This window comes from Hesperophylax consimilis, chromosome 27, assembly GCF_061612785.1.
Source record: "Hesperophylax consimilis isolate HC1 chromosome 27, BYU_Hcon_1.0, whole genome shotgun sequence".
NCBI classification, from domain to species: domain Eukaryota; kingdom Metazoa; phylum Arthropoda; class Insecta; order Trichoptera; family Limnephilidae; genus Hesperophylax; species Hesperophylax consimilis.
The window spans coordinates 9681614-9703105 of record NC_142862.1 but is presented as its reverse complement, the minus strand read 5'-3'; the positions used below and the strand labels follow the sequence as shown (position 1 = coordinate 9703105).

Genomic DNA, 21492 nt, shown 5'->3' with positions numbered 1-21492 from the left:
GTGTAAAGTCACAGGAATATGCCCATAGATGGCAATACAATGCATATTTACAGAATATGCATCGAATATGAATATGCGACCTCTGTCGTCCATAGCCGTCCATACTCCTTTGGCGAAAGTGTGTACCGTCGTTCATTCGCGTCCATACTCCCGGAAAGGTTAATAAACCTAGGCACTCAAAAAAAATAAAACTCTAATAAATCGGCCATTTGGGACTTAGTGGAGGTGTCAAAAAATTATTTCACTGTCGAATAGTGGCGGGCACATACGAATCGTTCACGGGGCACGGGGTTGGGAACCCCTGGGCTAGAGTATTGCATTTTAAGCTTAAAAATAAAAAACAAATAAATCTTACTCATTATTATTTATAATTTGATATTTTATTTATTCCCATAATATTATTTACATTACAAAATTCCTAATAAAGGCCATTTTAAAGACACTTACAGTTACAATAAGTATTATAAAATATTCAGTTAAAATAACTAAATGCAAGTAGGAAATTTATCAAAATAAGACATCACTATTAGTAACATTTTCAATATAAAGTTACTACTAGTGATGTCTTATTTTAAATTTATTAACATAAGACATCACTAGCAGTAACATTTTCAATATAAAGCCAAATTTATTATATTTTAATATAAATAATTATATTTTAATATAAATAATTATATTTTCAACAACTTTGTACATCTTTATTTCAATGGCAGAATTTAAAAATAAGATTGTAATTTTTTTGATGCATATTATTGAAAAACTATATTTTTTTATAATTTTTATGATACATTTGTTGCACTGAAGAGATAAACCGATAGAAGTGTGGTAGACATGTCTTTGTTAGCTCAATTATATCTTACTTCGGTTGAAATTGATCAAATAATGAAATTCTTACTTGAACAGATAATCCATTTAATTGTCAAAACCGAAATGTTTTTCCTAAATTGGCAAAATCAGTTTTCTATCAAATCTGTATAATATACACTTCTAGGGATTTTGTGTTCAGTGACTTATTGTCTTAATTAAAGCAATATTATATTATCTCACTAATATGAAGGTATTTGAATTTGGTATGACGCTGTATTCACTAAGGATAAAAAACACCAAAGAGTTTTTTTCTAGTAACAGTAGTCTGGCGTGTTGAAATTTGCAGTTTTCTATGTTGAATTTCTAGGTCAATGAAACTCTTTTCAGCTCACTGCGTCATTTCCATGATGAGCCATGGAACTTTGAAATAGTCATTTAAAAGCCAGAAAGTTATACAAGATGCTGTATTATTTCTTACAATATATTGATCAACTTTTTAATAAGAAAAATATTGTTAATATCTCAGGAAAAATAAATTGTTGGACAGTTAAAATATTTGTTTTAGATATTTATATGAAAAATATACACATGTAAATAATCTGTTTTGAGATTCATTAGAGTAATTCTGGTTATTTACAGATCTAGTCATTATAATTTCACTCTACTGATAAGAACAATGTTTTATTTAGACTTTTTAAAGCTATGTTAAAGGCCAATGTTAGCGTAGTGTATAAGAGCAAGATATGGACACTTAGGATGGTTCAGGCGCAGAGGACGGATGAAAAAAAAAGACATGGCATGATCAAGCGAATTAAATCAATAAAAAATTGAATTTAATGTTGAATCCTAAACAACAATTCCAACTGCTCAGAACCAGTGAGACTATGGCAATTCAAATATTGGGAAAAGAAATCTGAGGAGGGAAAAGGATAGATGGAGGAAACTCTGGCTATTCATATCTGATCTCTAAACATGATTAAAGTCGCTAGTAAAAACCTCAAGGGCACTCTATTAGGCATTAGGTATTATCAGGCCTTGGCCCTTGGTGCCTTGGCAAGTCGGCGCCAGGAGCGGACTGCTCCAATTGCGCCTGCACAGTGCCGGCTCTGCATGATGTAAGCAAAAGAATCTGCCCCAGGACAGACACGCATGGAGTTCCATCATCTCTGCCTACCCTTGCAAAAATGGTTTTATGTTTTGGTAATTTAAAAATGCTTTTTGATGATTGAGAATACATATATGTTGTTTTTTATTTTATCAACTTCTAAAAATTGAGTGAGACATTTTTGAGTATTATGAGTATTAAAATAAACTAACTATTTATTTTACTTGTATCCTACATTTAAAAGGTGAGAGGCATAATTTCAGAAAAACCATTAGTTCACTTCTATCCTCTATAACGTACTTCTAAATTCTACCGAGATGTAATGGTGCGTAATAATATTACATGGCAATATTTCAAGCAAGACTGCAATGTATAGCGCTCGCTTACCTCTGCTTCTCCTACGGGAACCTTTAAATAGGGTTTTACACAAACCAATTTCATACCAAAAAAATAAATAAAATTGTTGTATTCTTTAAATATTTTTTTATAAAAATTATTGTTCAATCTACCTTATTATCAGTCATTATAATATTATTGTAACAATGTAACAAAGTATAGAATAAATATTTATAATATAATATCATAGCTTCATACATGCGAACCTAGTTTAACCCTTCAAACAATGTGATAAGTTTAATACACCTTATTCAAAAAGACAGAAATTTGTAATACATAATAAAATATAAAACAAATAGACAAGTAGAAGTAGCATTTAGGGGAAGAGAACAACCTGTAAGAAGGAAGAAGGGACAACGCTCACTTTAACACATTGTTAAATTTATCTATGACAAAGAGCACAAAAAGAAATGAGCCAAAAATTCCATTATGTTCATATATCAGATTAAATTCGCCTTCATTAAAAATCAGAAAAAAGCACAAAATATGAAACAGTTATAAGCTGTTTTCGAGGTGTAGTTTAAAGTGTGATAAAAGAAGTTAATTTGGATAGCCCTTGGAAAATAAATATTATATTGTATGTATTGTCTATAATTATTCCTTTACTGAAAGGTATATGAAAACAAGTCAGTCGTTTAAAGCAGTGGTCCCCAACACCCGGTCCGCGTCCGTAGAGCAAATGGTACCGGGCTGCGAAAAAAAACTTATTCTGTTGAAAACATCTTTACGCTAAGTAACCGCCGACACAATACCGTTGAAGTAAAAAAAACCACGCACAACCCGTGATGACACATGACGTTTTAGAATGTTAACATTTAATCACCCTCAGCGGGCAGCGGTAAAATTTTCAGGTGTTGACCGGTCCGCGGTGATAAAAAAGTTGGAGACCACTGGTTTTTAAAGTAGCTGTCAAAAACATTGAAATTTTTCATCTCCAATTTCGTAAATGTGATTTTATTCCCTGTAAATAAATATCCAACAGATTTAGATAAGTAGTGTAATCAATTAAGAGATGGTTGATACCTGAAATGCGTCGACACTGCAGTTCCAGTAACTGGTTCTTTATCCCTTACTTTTGGAACTGTTTCTTCAAATAGAAAAAAATAAAGTCATGGGGGGGGGTGAATAGTTAGAATTTCTGAGAAAGGGGAAATTTTCAAGATTTTTTGATAATTAATCCAAATGAACTAGTTCCAAAAATATTCAGTTCCTCAGAGAAATATTATACACGGTGTCCGGAAACTCGTAGTACAAGCGGGAAACTGGAGAATCTACACCACATGGGGAACCCAAAAAAACATAAAGTTTTTTGATATGAGCATTTTCACAAAAAAAAAAAAAACCAAAAAAAAATATTTTTCGGCTATTTTAGGGTTAAAGTTTTTTCTGGTGTTTAGGGTTGAACAACAGATGTTTTAACCCTGCAGAGCAGAAATATTTTATGATTACACCGGGTTAAATGAAGGGTGATTTCCAAAATAATGCTTCGAATCCGAGTTTCTTCTTTTGTTTTACTTTCAAATAGTTTTAATTAGTTGGGTACTTTGATCTTCAGTAATAATTTATAAGAATTTGATTAAAAAAAAAAAAAAAAAAAATCAACTTCAAACTCGATTTACTCGATAACGAAAGCTCAAATCAAAAAAAAATATACTACAAAATCGACTTCAAATGTGATGTAGATTCACCAGTTTCCCGCTTGTACTACGAGTTTCCGGACACCCTGTATATAGTACAACGAAGGAACCGGTTCCAAGTAACTGAGACAGGAATGAATATCGACCATCTCTATAATCTATATTTACTTGAATGCCTTAACACGTTCCCGGACGAGCATGCTATAGCATTCGCATTGGATAGTTTAATTATGTCGCGGATGCTATAGCATCCGAAGTTTATTGAGTTTTTTTGTCAGATATGCTTGAGCAGTTGCTTTATCCTTATAAAATATAGGTAGTCTATTTCTTACTGTCACTGCTGACACAACCACAGATCGCTTACTGTCACATGAGACCTTTTCTGCACACAAAGATAAAACAGTGTTTATCCCTTCCCCTACAGCTCGCCCGGCGTACCCCGCGTGGTCGCGTATGCTATAGCATGCGTCAAATGTATTGAGATACGTCTGCTAGAGCATTCGCGTCGCTCTTGATGGTGTTGGATGGTACGTATCATGACGGAAATGCTAGAGCAATCGCAAAAATCTAATACAAAAAAATAGTGCCAAAGTAGGGTGCAAAAATAGTGCCAAAATAGTGCCAGACTCACTGCCCGTGAACGTGTTAAATGAGTTTCTTGTGGAAATGAGTGATTATTGTGTTAATAACTAACCACGTAACAGACAATAAGTAGCGCAGATCCGTGACATTTAAATTCCAAGCAGATCAAAGTACAACAGTTCATTGAACCAGAGTTACAGACACAACAGATATTTGTATTTTTAATAAAGTATTTCAACAATTTTATTGTTACACAGTATGCAAGCGTCTATCCATCTAATGTAATTTCTTTGTCTGATAACAAAGCTTCCTGTAACAAAATGTTTAGCAGAACTTCGCTTAACGAGGTACTAATTTAGTATTTAACTTTCCACATGATTTTGAAGGATTAAATATAATTTTTTAAAACATACCTACCTAAAAAATAACTATGTTAAAATATTACAATTAGTAAATATAGTTTTAAAGGCATTCAACTTATCACAACTTTCAACGGGAATATTTCCTATTTGTACAAAGATATACTATACAGATCTGAAAGAATAGATTTTCATATGCATTAAAAAGTACCTATTATAAATGAAAAATGGCAGAACTATTTTGAACATATTATTTATAAACCAAAATAATAACTATGCAGTTTATATCTCAGACGAAGACACAGCTGTGCTGAAACCAGTTCACATATTGTTGCAAAAAAAACGATTTATACAAACATAGTGTTATTTCAGGTAATAACTATTCAACACTTACTTGTGTACTTAGGGGGTATTTCACTATCTCTGATTATGTTCTGACTAAGCACTAATCCGCGGATTAGTCATTTTTTCGTTTTCACTATATCTGAATAACGCTAACGCTCGGGTTAAAGTTCGATTTGACTAATCAGTGCTCGAACCTCACGTTAGGCGTTATTCCTCGAATCAAAGATGGCGTCAAAACATTCCGAGTTTGACAGCGGAGAAGTGAGTCGAATTTTGTAGAATGAATTTGAATGCTTGTATGATCCATCCTGAATTATTTGATTGTGTTCAAAATAAGAAACAATGTATTAATTCGACACGAATCTATCTAAAATGACCTGATAATCAACATAACATAACCAAAAAAATGCACACTTTGCGGTGTACGGACTGTGACGCATGACAGCCGTGGCAGTAGATGGAGTAACTGCAAACATTTTGCGATGTTGCCAGACTATTTCGAGTGTTATCTATCCGGAAGCTCGGGAACAATGGTGAAACGGTCGCCGTTGAATAACGAAGTTATTCTGATCTTTAAAGCCAGCCAACGGATAGCTAGTCAGATATTTAGCCCGACATAGTGAAATACCCCCTTAGGGTAGTTGACAAATGCATGATAGTCGAAGAATAATGAAGTGATGTATGGTACTAAGTTTTCTCTGCCTATTATTGGTGAAAAGATAACTTCACGATATAGTGAAACACTTTAAAAAGGTTTTCAAGGAACCAAACAAACAAAACTGAAAACCTTTCCAAAACTTGGCATTGTTTCAGTATTCAAGAGACCGAAAAAAAACAAACTTCTTAAGAGTGAAAACTTTTTTACATTGGAACCTTATACAAAGGTTTTACTGTAGAATATAAGTAGTAACATAAAAAAACTCGTTTTTAGATAAATAATACAATAATAAAATTGTATCACAGAAGTGAAAAATGAACTGTATGTACAAATGGAACAACACATTAAAAAATATCTGGCAAAATTATATTTATATATTGAATTTATTACCATTTTAAAGCTTGAAAACTATTTATCATCGATAACATATTGTAACCTATTGTATTATTTACATCTCTAAACATTCCTTAAACAACAAACTCAAATGCAATAGTTGTAGATTTATTATTGTAAGAATAAAGGCCGTTTGAACCAAAGTAGCTCTCTACAAATCTCAAATATAGGCCTTTTCTTAAGTGTATTTAAATTAATTCATTATATTTCACTTTCTTTCTAATATTTACACACTTTGTTCATCACCTTATTAAGATACGATTCTAAGGTCGGTGGCAGACTGCAAACCGCAGCGGCAGACTGCAGACTTAATACAAGACATTATAATTATTATTATTTATATAACATTTAGTATCAAGTCCGCGGTCTGCCGCAGCTGTTTGCAGTCTGCCGCTGACCTCAGAATATTACCTTCAGTCTCAAATTCACAGGACGAATTGTATGCACTGTTAATGCATACGCACTGGACCATTGACACAGATCACATTAGATAGGCCTGAAGCAGTGTAGTAAGTATAAAACCATGGATAATAGAAACAACACGCCTGGCGCAGACTGCCCCTGATTACAGGAGAAAACTATACTCCTCCAGCTATCGAGAGATTGACTGTGACAAAATCAGGAACTAAAATTAATTTGGTATAAAAAATATTGAAACATGTGTCAGTAACTACTAATCTGTAGTTACTGATTCCACTGCGGAAAATTCGGTGGTACTGCAATTATAACAATATTTGTTTTAGGTTTATCAAAAATGATTGTGATGTAAGTTTAGAATATCAATTTACTGAGATAATTTATGTCACTTTAAAGAAAAAAGTTGCAGAGTACTTCATATGAAAATCAAGTAAGGAAACGGAGGCTTAAAATCATAGAGGTCTATCATACATAGCCACGAGTATGTCCCTGTGATTCTAAAACCCAGTGACGGTTCATGACTTTTGAGCATGTTACGTACGTAAGAGGTCTTGCGCAGTGTCCACGCTACTGTGCTGCTTGTGCGTAACATGGTGTTTTAAATTATAAACATGGTTCCAAAGACAAAAAAAAAATTATTGATTTTGTTGTAACTGAGCACAATTTTTGGTTTGTAGCTACAAAATTATGAATAATTTTGTATTTATCAAACTTAGCAATCCAGGACACTAATAAGTCACGAGCTGCCAATTCTAAACCCAATACTTATCACTTGTAAGTGTTTTGAAGTAGCCAACGGTCCCATCTTTTGTATTCCATGTCAAAGTTCTGGACGCAATAAAACTAATAACTAATTGACCAGATCTCTCAATTTATCTCTCCACACTTTCACCTTCTTATTCACAATCATTTTATAGTTTCCCTTGGTGACTCCGTCCTTCCCGTTTCCCGAGGATTTAGTGGTGGCGCTGGCTCTCCTCGAAACTCGTTCATCAAACAGTTCATAGAAATCTGGATACGGGAGGTCTATGATGGGACTGGCCGCTTCCGACTCGAAGCTCGACGATTTGGACTTGGGCGGAGCGGGCGATGCGAGCAATGTTCGCTGATGGATGAAGTTACTGAACATTGCGGTCTCCGTGAACCATTCGAGAAAGTATTGCACGTGTTTTGATTTGACGCTCTTTATGAATTGCTCCTTCTGTTAATGAAAATAAATACAAATACAAATAAATATTTTTTATGGTGGAATAACTTGTAAAACCTCAGATTGTAATTGTAACGACTCTCAAATAAAAGATGTGAAACGGAGAAGACAGAAAAGATTCAGTTACATCTAAGAATTGAACCCAGGACCTCTTCCTTGCCGGTGAAGTGCTCTGACCACTGAGCTAATTCGACCATATAAACGTAAGTCATTTTTAACAGTTAAAACAAGAAATTTGTGCAATGATGAAGGAGACTTAGCTCGGAGAGGAATTGAACCAATGAAACCCGGGTGGGAACCAGATGCATTTGTCAAATGAGCTACAAACCGGTCACTTATTACTATGCTTGTATTTAGATTTGAAACTAAACATAGCTGCAGCCATTTCAAGCAACAATTCAATACAGAATGGTGGTCTCTCACCAGGACTATACTAAAAGTGAGAATTCTTCTTGAGGTGGTCGACAAGCAAGTGTGTAGAGCACTTGACTAGCAGTCAGATGGGCTAAATTCGACACTCACAGCAGCGGATAGCCGACTTACTTTGATTTGAACACGTTTGAATTGTAACTCTGTCCTCCACTATAATTAATAAACCACTAGAAAAAAACCTACACAGTTACACAGTGAAACTCTCTTATAATGTTTTCCAAGGGACCGGAAAAACTTCTTATGTGGGAAAATATGAGATGAATTGTGCCATTTATAAGTTTCGTAAAAATGAAAACTTCTTATGTGGGAATGTTATAAGAGGGTTTCACTGCATATGAAAATGAGATGAAAAATATTTCATGTGGTATCTTACATCAAATTCCACTTCCTCCGTCCCCTCCTTGAAGAAGCTCCTGTAGTCTCCTAGCAGTTCCACAAAGAATCGCAGGAAAGCCTCGGCCACCAGGACGTTTCTGGTCTTCCGCGCGTGTTCGTCTGATGCAGCATTGGAGGTTATGGGAGGCCCTGGAATAAAGTACAGTAATACACATAACTTATGCACAAAATTATGTTTTATCTGAATCAGCAAACGGTGAAAGGATTCACGACAATTTGCACAGCTTTTCAGTCTGGAATTTCTAGGTCAATGCAACTACCCGTTATGACTTACGGCACTTTCAAATATCCATTTAGATTTTAGATGTTACAAAATAATACGCCGTGTTGTGCATTTGTTTACGTATTGTAACTCGGGCAAAAAAAAAAAAAAAACAATCTAAACAGAATGTTTTTGGTTGCAAAATGAGAAGGATAAAACCAGACAATACAAAATCTATATGTAAATAAAAATAAAAGTTCTTCACCGATTGGTTTTAAATTTTGACACAATGTTGCATTCGAATACGCGTCTGTTTTTATATTTATATAGATGTCACCTGTGACAGGTAAAAACATGTTTTTTTTTTAACAGCGCCATCTGTTGGACATGCTTTTTTTTTTTAAATCTGTCGGACGTAAAAGCAACACGAGCTATTGTTTATCTATCTGCACAAATAGACTGAGCCACAGCAACGCGTGGCAGGGTACAGCTAGTATAGAATAAGATGCGAGAATTTCTTTGACACATTATTTTATTTTTTAGCTAACTTTTCTCGATTATTGGTTTGATCCATATTATCATATTTTTATTGCATCCATGCATATTTATATTAAAATTACCGATAACATTTCAAAACAAACTACTACATAGATATAATATTCTTGGAGCCTCACCAAGGTTGAGTGAAGCCTTGAGAGTCTTTGCAAGCAGTGGTGGAAGCAAGGAAGCCTCATCTCCCTGCATCTTGATGACTCGTTCACAGGGAGTGCCCTTACACGAACGGGAGATATCCACCACCATGCCCTGCAAATAGTAAAATATTAATTCCTCTTCCTATGATGCCCTCTCCCATCGGAGATTAGCTGGCATTGGGGCAATCTTCACTCTCCAGCTTCAACCATCAGGTGTTAATGCTGTGTTTTTTGTTGGTATATTAATGAAAGATGATCTGCAGACGATGATTAATTTCAGAGTTGTTCATTAAAAGCCAGGAGATAATATGTATTAACAGACCGATTACGATCACTGTGTATTTTACAAGTATATCAATGGAAGGTACTATATACATATATATAAATACAGGGTTTTCCAATAAGAGGTGTTATTTTGAATAGCCCGCTATTTCGGTAGATGTTACTTTTGACCCTGTCATTTTTTGACATTTGACAGGTAGAAACTACGTCATTAATAAAAATGGAACGATAAACGCTTCAACAACGCATTGAAATTATTAAAATTCACTCGACTGAATCAAAAACAAATCATCTTGAGTGATGAGGCCCATTTCAACAAAATTTCAGCAAAATTGTCGCATCTGGGGCTCGGAAAACCCAAGAGTTTTTTTTTTTTTTTTTTTTTTTTTTATATTTACTCCACACAGGAGGCCCTGAAGAAAATAATTTCCCTCGGGGCCTATGTCATCTTTGGGGATGCTGTGTGGAGGGTCTTTTTTTGGAGAGGAAGGAGTGAACATGGGTCTTGAAGAGTCCCATGTTGTAGGAGGGAGGAAACACAGAGGCCGGCAGTTCGTTCCACAGCCGAGCTGTTGAACTCAAGAACGAATCGTAGAAGCGACCCGTTCTTATGTGACAAGTGTCAACTGTGTACAAATGTTGGGCGCGCGTTTGGCGTGTATCCCGACTACGCACCGGTGCCGAAGGGATCAATGACGCTAGTTCCTCAGAGCATCTTCCATTGTAATACCGATAGAACAAGGACAGCATACCTACCTGACGCCTGTGCTCTAAAGATTGCAGTCCGTTTGTTAAGATTGGGGAATCTATCAAACGGACCGCCCGTTTCTGCACAGAGTCAAGGGTTTTTTTCAGGTATTTTGGGGCTCCAGACCAGAGATGGCTGCCAAATTCGACAGTAGGGCGCACTTGCGATTTGTACAGGGTGAGCAGTTGTGTACTATTAAAGTATCTGCGGGCCCTGTACAGTACGCCCAGCTTCTGAGAGGCCAACTTTACTCCGGCTTCGATGGAGCCCCCGTACCTGAGCTGGTCACTTATAGTTACACCAAGCATATCAATGGAAGGCCTGTTCGGAAGATTGCTTCCGTTGAAGGAGACTAGATTATCATTTGGATCCCTTTTAGACGTAATCAGACAGGATTGGGTCTTTGAAACATTAAATTCGACGAGATTATTTTTACCCCAGGAGGAAATACTCTCGAGATAACCGTCCATTCTCTGCTTCAAAGCCCTCCGAGCCGTTGGAGTTTGTGTGCCCTTTGGGGGCTTGTCAAACAAAAAGCTATCATGAACTGTACTGTCATCCGCGTAGCAATGAATCGGTGCACATGTCAAAAGGTCATTGATGTGCAACAAAAACAAAGTCGGAGACAGAACCGATCCCTGTGGAAGAGTGTGAAAGAGTTATTGTTGAAAAGCCTCTCTATCCTCAACATGTGACTGTTTGGTGCGGTTTATGGTCCGGCGGAGTCATTGGACCTTACTTTTTGGAAAATGAGGCTGGAGCAACAGTTACGGTGAATGGATTGCGCTATCGTGAGATGATTAATGATTTTTTATGGCCGGAATTGGATGGTATTGATCTGGACAACGTTAACGTGCCACACAAGCAACGAAACCATTGATCTTTTACGATTGAATATCAAAATAACACCTCTTATTGGAAAACCCTGTATATATTTTCTTTATTCAGTGACATGGTTATGTATTACAATTATTAGGTATGTTTAGACCACCAAGCTAGACACATGACCGTGCTTTGTAATAATTGATCCCTTTAGGGCAGGATCACAACAGGAGATATGACAATCGACAGTTACATTGTTCCTATGTCTCGTTTTTATGATGGGTTTGTGTTTCCTACTACAACATGATTCTCTTTAGTTCAATTAAAATAAAATTATTTTAAAAACATTAAAAAATGTCAAATTACTTAACCACTCAGAACATTAGAACGTCAAAAGACGTAAATATGATAATAGCGGTCAAGACATTAGAACGTCTTTTCACGTAAATGCGAGAGATTTTACAAAAATCGATTTATTTCCATCACTAGTATACGGATTGCCATGATTTAAAAAACAGAGTATCGATAATGAATAACGCTACGCGTCCGTATTCAAGAATATCTATGGAACGTAGAGGTGCATTATCTAAGCCGATTGGATCTGTCATCTTGTTCGTTCATAATTTATTGCGTTTCTAAATAATTTATTAAAAATATTTTAGTTTGGACGGTTAATATTTTGAGGTGACTAATAGTTTTTAATTATTTCTTCAATATATAAAGTGTTATTTCTTTATGATACTCAGAAAAAAGTACATTTTTCACGGCTTTGAAATAATGGTAAGCGATTTTTACATATTTTTGACGTTTTCATAAAATGTATATTTAGAAACGCAAATATTTACGTATAACAACACAATGCGATAGTGGATTTGATAATCTTTCCAAAACATTTTTTAGAATCAGGCTACGTTTCCCAAAACGTGAGTTATGAAGCTTTTAGCAAAACTCGTAAATAACACAAAAATTATCACGCTTTGACAGTTCGCAAAGGAACACATAGTAAATAAAAGTCTTTGTCTGAGAGGTTAAAGTGTGAGTATAAAATAAACTTTAAAAGCTTCTAAAGGTACTATACTGGCAGCAACAAGGCTTGCCGTTTAAAATCAGCCTCACTGATGCTAAATATGTCCATATCCGAATTGATTCTGTTTAACAGCAATATTGCTCTCCCTACCGGCACTACCATTGGTAAGTTAGTCCTGCAGGTTGGGAGATAAAATGGACAATGCTGTTGGTGAAGGAGGTGGTAGCTGATATTTCAAACCATCCACGAATCAGTCTGAAGAAATGTGTAGCAATGCGCACATCCCTGCTGACCCGTAGATGGTTCATCCCGAGCATACCCTAAAGAAAGTCAGTAGGATAGTACCACAGGTAGTAGCTATACTCCCTCATGTAAAGAAAACTCAACATGAGTTTGTTTACAACATCTTCTCATTAAAAAGACCCTCCGCACAGCATTGTGCAGAGTTTTTTATAAGCAGAAGATTATTAGAGAGTTATCTCTTCCACGCCTGCTCATGATTCAGATCATAAAAGTGTGTTAATTATATAATTGGGTAATCACATGCAGGTCTCACAACAATTAAAAAAAAAGAACTCCACAAACTAAGGAACAATAGTTTTATACAGTAGAACCCCGTTAATTCGAACCCCGATAATTCGAAAAAACGCGTAATTCGAAATTTTCGCAAAAAAAATTTACGCTGAAAAATTTTTTCATACAAATTTTTTTTTAATTCGAAATTCGTTAATTCGTTATTCGAAATTTATTTTTGTCCGCGCACGAAAATTTGTTCGTGTAATTCGAAAAAATTTGATTTTTGCGAAAATAAATCATAATATTTCGTAAATCTGAATCTAAAAGTCAGCCGTGGCGGTAAAACGCCGAAAAATGTATTTTTACGTGGTTATACATCGTCCTAATTAGTATTATTATTTTGTAAATCTGAATCGATTTACACTGGAATGTCGTATTTTTTCAAATTTATTTCGAATATCCGAGTTTAAAGGGCCGAGAAAATACATTTTACGCGGATATATGTCGTAGTTTTACGAGTTTACGCCAAATATCTGCATTTAAAGGGTCGGCCGCGACGAAACTCGGCCGCGTAATTTCGATTTACGCGTAAATATATCGTATTTTGACTAACTTTACTTCGAATATCCGCGTTGAAAAAATACGGCGCGACGGAAATCGGCCGAAAAATTTCGATCCATGCCGAAATATAACATATTTTTACGAATTTACTTCAAATATCTGAACTTAAAAGGCCGCCCGCGACGAAAAACTGCCGACAAAATTCGATTTACGCGGAAATATATCATATTTTTACGAATTTATTTCGAATATCTGAATTTGAAGAGCCGGCCGCGACGGAATACGGCCGCGAATTCTCGTTTTACGCGGAAATATATCGTATTTTTACGAATTCAAATTCAGATATTTGAAATAAAGGGCCGGCCGCGACGGAAAATTACCGCGAAATCTCGATTTACGCGGAAATATATCGTATTTTTACGAATATCTCAATTTAAAGGGTAGGCCGCGACCAAAATCGGCAGCAAAATCTCGATTTACGCGTAAATATATACCATTTTTACGAATTTATTGCGAATATCTGAATTTACAGGGCCGGCCGCTACGGTAATCGACCGCGAAAATAAAGAAATAATTGGTATTAATACGAATTTACAACTAAAATACCACCCGGATTTGAAGAGGCGGCCGAGAAAATCGATTTTCGGCGTATTTTTTTTTTTTTTTTTTCATAAAATTTCGAATTACGTGGGAATTCGTTAATTCGAAATTTGATTTTTGATGTCCGCTGGATTTCGAATTAACGAGGTTCTACTGTAGTAGAAATATGCAGGGCATCTGGCACTACGTACAGATAACCGTCACAATCGCAACAGCGTCAAATGGGGCGTTCTTTGTTGGGAAAGAGAAACAAAGGTCGCCTACAGATGAGACATGAACGATTTGAAGAGTTCTGCAAGTTTCGTATGGGTGAGAGCCGCCACGAATCAAAAATCTGGCAAAAATTAGACACCAGACTATTAATGAAGAAGCTTTTGATGTGAACACGGCACAAGAGTCCCAACTTCTCCCTACTAACCGGAGCCTGCAAGTGCGGTGTGTTGTGTGGTTGAAGGGAGTGGGGATGGGAAATAGATGGGAAGAGGGGGGTGGGATAGTACCTGGCTATTCAGATATGATTATCAAACACTGCTAAAGCCATTTCAAGCAAGTTTTCGATTGTGAATTGTGGTATTTCACCAGGGTGATATTGAGGGCAAAGAAGAGATAGAATCTCACCTCCTGGAAGTTGAGGCTGTCCATGTCCTGGTCCTGTTGAGACAGGCCGCACAGTATGGGGATGGGTGCCTCCATCATGTCCCTGCGGATCTCAGCGGGGATGCTGGCTATGAGGACATGTTGCCAGGTGAAGGGGTACAAGATGGACTGCAGACCCTCCATGCACGCTGACAACTTGCTGGAAACATAAAACAAACAAATTATGTGGTACTTGGCTTCTAATAAGCTGAGTTCTCTGTATCAGGCTAATAGATTCTTAAATTGTGTGCACCTACGTTTGTTTGCTTGTAAGTTTGAATTACGCAGAGTGATTTACGCAGTGATAAAAGAAAATGCGCTGGCCTGGAATTTGACTTGCAGTCCCAGATATAGCATGCATGCTGTTGTGCGGATAAAGTCAACCGGCGCTCAGAGGTCTATACCTGAAACTATTGACTTATAGAACTTAAACTTATTGGACATTAATGTAAGTTATGACCAATGAAAAGAGTTCTTTGTGAATTATTTTCATTATATATAGATGAAGATTTACAGCTATTTAAAATACAAAAATTAACATTAATTTTTAAAATCAAATTCAAATACATATATATATACTTTTATATATTTTTTTAACCAAGTAATTGAGATCAAAAACCATGAGATTGTGAATATTATAAAAAAATTAAGTTTTTTTTTCTCTATAAGGTGGTTTTATTTAACTATAGAAGATAGGCAAGTTGTTGTTTTTTTTATTATGAAAAAATCAAATAAAACCCAAGATATAATTGCATAGCAATTATTAAAATATAATGCAGTACCCAATTCCAAGCGCTTGCAACATTGTTCCAAACAGGGATATGTGTGATAGAAGGTTAACCTCTTCACCGCTTTCCTTATTTAAACAGGATAACGGGTGTGCATAAATGAAAAAAGTTTGTCTAATTAGGTCCTGAGGGTTTCTCTCTGGGCCCCCTGTGTGAAGTTAATGTTAAAAAAATAAAAATTACAATCGAAACAGTATCGTTAACAGACAAAACGCAGGTAGGAGGTAATTTTGCACAAAAACGGCGCTATACAAATCATTCAAATATTATTATTTATTATATATTATTATAGTGAGTCTGTTTAGACATTTCATTGGGGCAGATTTAGAAAAATTAGAAGTACAACAACAGAACTCCCGTTCACAGTTGATATCGACTGCTTGAGAATTAGAAACAAGTTACTGGCATCTTTTTCCTTAATTTAAACCAGACCTCTTCAAGACCTTAATTAACAAAAATCCCTTTCTACAGATACTTCCTTGAGCTTCCTCACAATATGACCCAACCAGGTGGCGATTTAACTCCCTTTGTTTTGATGTATACAGTAAAACAAGGGGGTTTCCAGTGGAACCAAAAAAATTTACAAATTTAAAAAACAATTACTCCAAAAGAAAATTCTTTTCCCCTGAAGCTGAGAAATTGTCGGACTACTTTCAAAGGAATAAGGTGAAACGTGGGAGTGCTTACAGGACCTATGCAAATCGTCTCCATATTGCATCAGATTAATTCAAAGGGAAAAAAATACACAATTTGGAATAATATTATGCAGACAAAAAAAAATAAAATACACCAACTAACCTTAATTTATCACAGACAATAACCACTTTCCTCTCGATGAGCAGAGTGCCGAATATCTTCACCAACACACTGACGCTAATACTGTCAAAAAGCACTGACAAATTATCCTCGTCCAACCTCGGCTCAAGCTGCCTCTTGATATTCACAAACTCCAAACAATTCTTAGCACTATAGTTCCTATACTTCTGTTCCTTATCAATACGCTCCTCGGTCAAATTCATCACTTTAGTCTTCTCAAACTTGACTTCTTCATACAAATTATTGCCGGCTGATTTTAAATCGGTATTACTGCCAAACTCGCGTTCAAACGGATTGATAACTGGCAATTTATTTCCGTCACTTATCACGCTTTGAAATTCTTTAAGTCCAGTCCCGTAGATTCTTTCCAACGATTTCATGATGCTGTTATCTTTGGCGTAGAGTTCGGGAAACTTTGCCGAAACGTCTGTACTCTTTCTCCGGAACTTATCACAATCTTTAGGGAACGGTTGCAGAGCTTCCGAACTGTTAGAATTGGCTATTTTATTTATGTTTTGCTCGTTGATATCTTCCATCGATTTGAGAACCTCTCCGAGATTGACCGAGTTTCGGAAGGTGGAGTTTTTCTGGAAGCTGTGATCGCTGACCACGATCCTCTTTGGACTCTTGAGCTGCTTGAGGGTGATGTAGGTTCCAGGCCGAGGAAACTCCGAGTTGTACAGTTGGGTGAGTATTGAGTTAAGTATGAAATCCGAAGAGCCGTGACGAGACTCGATTTCTTCGAGAACCTGAAAATTAACATGAGACAATTTAGAAAAAGGAAGACACATTCGAAAAACAATGAAATGTATTGAAAATATTAGTGTTTTCAATCATTGTTTCTAAAAGCATGACACTGATTATTTATAAACACATCATAAAATGTTCATGGTTATATGACTCAATAGAAAGTAACTGACGGCTAGGGGACAGATTAAAATGCATTAAAAAGATGAGAAATTATGACAAATCGATGAAATAAGCATGCAAAACAAGTATTTAGTTGCAAAAAACCAATCCATTACAACCAATGTGATTGGACAGTATTCTGACATGGGCACATGTCCCAGTAAACATACAATAAATAGCCCCGTGATAATTTACTGCTTGATTCGTTTAGGTATATGGCGATTTTTCTAAAGCATCGTTTCTCACGTTTTTTATTGTTGCGACCCTCTTAAAACCCCAAAGTAAAAACCTCAAGACTTGACTACATATTTTTATGTTTTTCAAAGTTTTACATTACTAACGTGAAAAGAATGTAAAAGACTCACAACCCCAACTAATTGAAATATCGGCTGACAAAACTCTACAACCTGAATTTTTATCTAAAGATTTAGATAAGTTTTGGATTGCGACAATGTGAATACAGATGCCTGATCGCGACCGCTCTCGAAGACGCGACCCCCAGATTGACAAACGATTCTATAAAGTATTTGATACTCGGTGCATGATGCAATAACTTTGTTCCAGCTTTCTGAAACACTTGAAATATGCAATAAAAGAAAATCAGAAAGAAATGAATGCACCCGCATTTCGTTGATAAAAAGATACAGTTTGATGACTTTCTGTTAGTTACGGGTAAAAATATTTTCCGTAATTAAAATGGTATCACTATAGAAAGTGTCAAAATAATTAAAACCACCAATAGTAACTTAGATTTGAGCGTGACAAGACAGTAATTTCCGTAAACTCACAGTTGACGAAATAGATTTTTAGTGAAAGCAGAAGGTTTTTTTTTTTCAATTGCGTAACAAGCAAAATTATATCGGTGTTTTTGCACAATTCTGGAGAGAGCATTCATAATAAATTGCAATTAAACTGTTTAACGAATTTATCATTGTTAAAATTAACAAATTTTTGCAGCAATATTTCTGGATCAATGGTTACTCAACACATCTTTAAAAAATGAGATATAAAGTCAATAAAAGGGCTGTAAAAAACGTAACCTATTTAAACTAGTTTTGTGATCACTTTTCATGACTTATTTATCATCACTTTTTAAAGGTGTTATTATGAAGGTGTTATTTTTAGGATGTAATTCTCATTTTGATGCGTTATCCGGTCACCAATATTTCTATACACCTTTTAGTAAAATATTGGTACTATGTATCCACTGACTATACTAAATAAAGTTCAACTAACAATGTCTAACCAAACCCGTTCAAATGTCAAAAGCTCAAAATCGCGCCGATCATTGATTTGAAGGTATTCAAATGTGACGGGAAAAACAACCCAAGTCCAATGAATTATTGGGGTTAAAATTAGCTTTTACAACGCTGGCCTTTTCAATGCTATTTAATCCATCACGTGTCACATTTTGACACCATGTTTGTGTTTCAGTGAAACTTCATAGATCACATATGTGATATCCAAGTACGGGGATAGCCGCCGATGGATCACATATGCGACAGTCGCATGGATAAGGTTAACTAAATTTGCTGGAATGAATGGAACCAGATGGTCTGGAACCCACATTAGAATATTTGTATAAAGCTATTGAAAGAATGCAAAATAAAATCTAATGCTTTCCGAGTTTTAAATATGGGTATCCAGCAATTTTGTTGAACTACACAACTCTTGACATGATTATGCTTAAATTGTCAGACAGAAGATTTATCACTGACTTTGTATTTCTATATAAAATTCTAAATGATGCATTTGCTAGTCCAGAATCTCTTGCATTGATAAGCTTTCAGATTCATAATGAGGCAGTCTATGTATGTATAATACTATATAAGTCCTCACAAGAGTCCCAACTGCTCCCGTCTGGAGCCAGTGAGACTATGGCATCCCCAATTGGGGGATGTTGTGAGGCTGAAGGTAAGTGGGGAAGGGAAAGAGGAAGGTGGGGAAGTACCTGGCTATTCAGATCTAGTCACTAAACACGGCTAAAGCCATTTGGAGCAACGTTTCAATTCTGAATGGTGGTCTTGCACCAGGGCGATACTGGTAGTATCTTCCACTCTGGAACGTGCCGCAAATATACTATATATTATTTTAATTAATTAATTGTGAAATAACACAAATTAATCAAATAAAATTTATTTGCGCACGCCGGGTTCGAACCCGCAACCTTCGGAATGGCAGTCCAATGCGTTACCACTGGACTATGCCGGCCGTCAATCAATAATCAAGTAATATCCACCTTGTAGTAAAAAGACGGTGCCCTGTACCTACTGACAATACAGTAGGCCAGTGGAAGGCAGTGTGAAGCCCCCTCAGGAAGCACCCTTCGGCAGTATCCATAGCTGCGGGCGCCACGCTCATTGGTCAGCACGAGGGCATAGTCCTGCAGATCCGTAGCCGGCACGGGGGCCCGGCACTTGGGGTCCAGGTCCGAGGAGCACTCAGGGAAGACGAGGGACTCCATGCGTGGGGGGAGGGCGGTCTGGAAGCAAAATTAGTTGATGTAGATATCTGTTTATACCAAAAACAAAAAAAGAATACAGCGAAACTCTCTTATAAGGTTTTCTAAGGGACTGAAAATACAAAACTTCTTAATCATGAAATTGGTATGTGGAAACATCTTAAGAGGGTTTCACTGTTTGAACACAGATTAAAGAGGAAGATATTAATCTTAAATCTTTATCTTCAGATTGGTCTGAAGAGACCAGAGCAGTCTGAAGATAAAGTAGTTAGAGGTTAGAGGCATTGTCTCGGTAAGATAGAGTTCCTGGGTTCAATTCCCAGTTGAGATTGTTATGTTTTTATTTTTCGGTGTCTTGTTCTGTTTTATGTTTCTTTTAGATTTTCTAGTATTTTCTTTTTCTTCATTTATATTTTATATTGATGGGTATAATAACCTTCGAAACTTATTAAAAGAAAAGTTATTCCAATAAAAAATTAAATCACTTTTTCACTTATTATTGTTGCTAGTGTAATTTACTAAATCGGTGCATGGGATTAATATGTCAGAAAAAAGAGATAGTGTTAGGACTTCCTGTCTAGTCGAAATGTGTAAAAACAGATAAAGAATTCCTGAATATTGCACTGCATACCGCAAGTAATATTTAATTCATTTTCTTTTAATACAAATTCCAAATGACTGTGACGGTGTGTTTTTTGCAGATCTGTACAATACAAAATAATACAAACGTTCAGTGTGTTGCTGTAAACAATTCAAGCTTTATTGCACAATTTATAACTCTGTGATTTCCTACTAATCTACATTTACAATTACTACAACTAATCTAATGGGACAGAAGTATTGAGTAAGTGTGTTTGTAAAAATGATTATGATTTTAGTTAATTCTACGTTCTCAAGGACAAAATGATATGTAGTGACGGCAGAAACTTTTAGGTACCAAAGATAATAATCCGAGGCATTTTCTGTTACCAATCATGTGAAGAATCAGTAAAAAGTCAGTAAATAAGTGTAAAAAATCTAGTAAATCACAAGTAAATATTATCCAGATAAGAAATTGTCCATGACCAATTTTAAATTGTGAATTTTGACAAATTTATTTATTTATTTATTTATTTGTTTGTTACAAAAATATTACAGCATAGATTTTGACTGTCCAACTAGGAAGGTCTCCCGTTCTAGGACAGTCAATTGACAAATCAGATTGTACATACTAATTTTTGGTTCCATGATATCTCATCAAAACGAGAATTCAACACACCTTTAAAACGTGCAATAAAGTTATGAAAATTGATGAAACAAAAACTAGGTTAAATAGTTACATATATAACATAATTTTTGTTTCGTCACTTTTCATAACTCTATGGCACTTTTGATAGGCGTGTTGATTTATCATTTTGATAAGTTATCCGGTCACCGTAATTTTTAAAAGCAACAGGTTTTGGATGATACAAATGAGGCCGTGCTGCAGTGGTTAGCAAATCAGGCAGCATACGTCTATGACGATGGATACAGAAGCCGGTCGTACAATACGACAAGTGCCCTAATATAAGTATGTTGAAAAGTAGATTAAGCCGTAAGCTTTTATGTAAAATAAAATATTTAGAAAAATTGCATCATGCTTTCTAAATATCAAAACAGTACTTGAAAAACACCCCTCGTATGTCATATACACTGTGTTCGGAAACTCGTAGTCAAAGT

At 35.7% G+C, this 21492-nt stretch overlaps 1 protein-coding gene across 4 annotated transcripts in view; it reads right to left on the bottom strand.

The window, feature by feature from the left end:
- Nucleotides 1-478: 478 nt before the first annotated feature.
- Nucleotides 479-21492, bottom strand: part of LOC149410558 (uncharacterized) — a 100143-nt gene continuing 79129 nt past the window's right edge. For 2 of the 4 annotated variants that reach the window (XM_089648168.1, XM_089648169.1), the window contains 6 exons: nucleotides 19573-19815; nucleotides 16407-17173; nucleotides 14803-14980; nucleotides 9611-9740; nucleotides 8712-8863; nucleotides 479-7900 (listed from right to left, as the gene is read on the bottom strand). In XM_089648168.1, coding sequence (XP_089504294.1) covers nucleotides 7550-7900; nucleotides 8712-8863; nucleotides 9611-9740; nucleotides 14803-14980; nucleotides 16407-17173; nucleotides 19573-19815 — 1821 coding nt within the window. In that variant the 3' untranslated portion in view covers nucleotides 479-7549. The remainder of the gene's footprint in view (nucleotides 7901-8711; nucleotides 8864-9610; nucleotides 9741-14802; nucleotides 14981-16406; nucleotides 17174-19572; nucleotides 19816-21492) is intronic. The other 2 variants (XM_089648170.1, XM_089648172.1) reach the window with 1 other exon arrangement.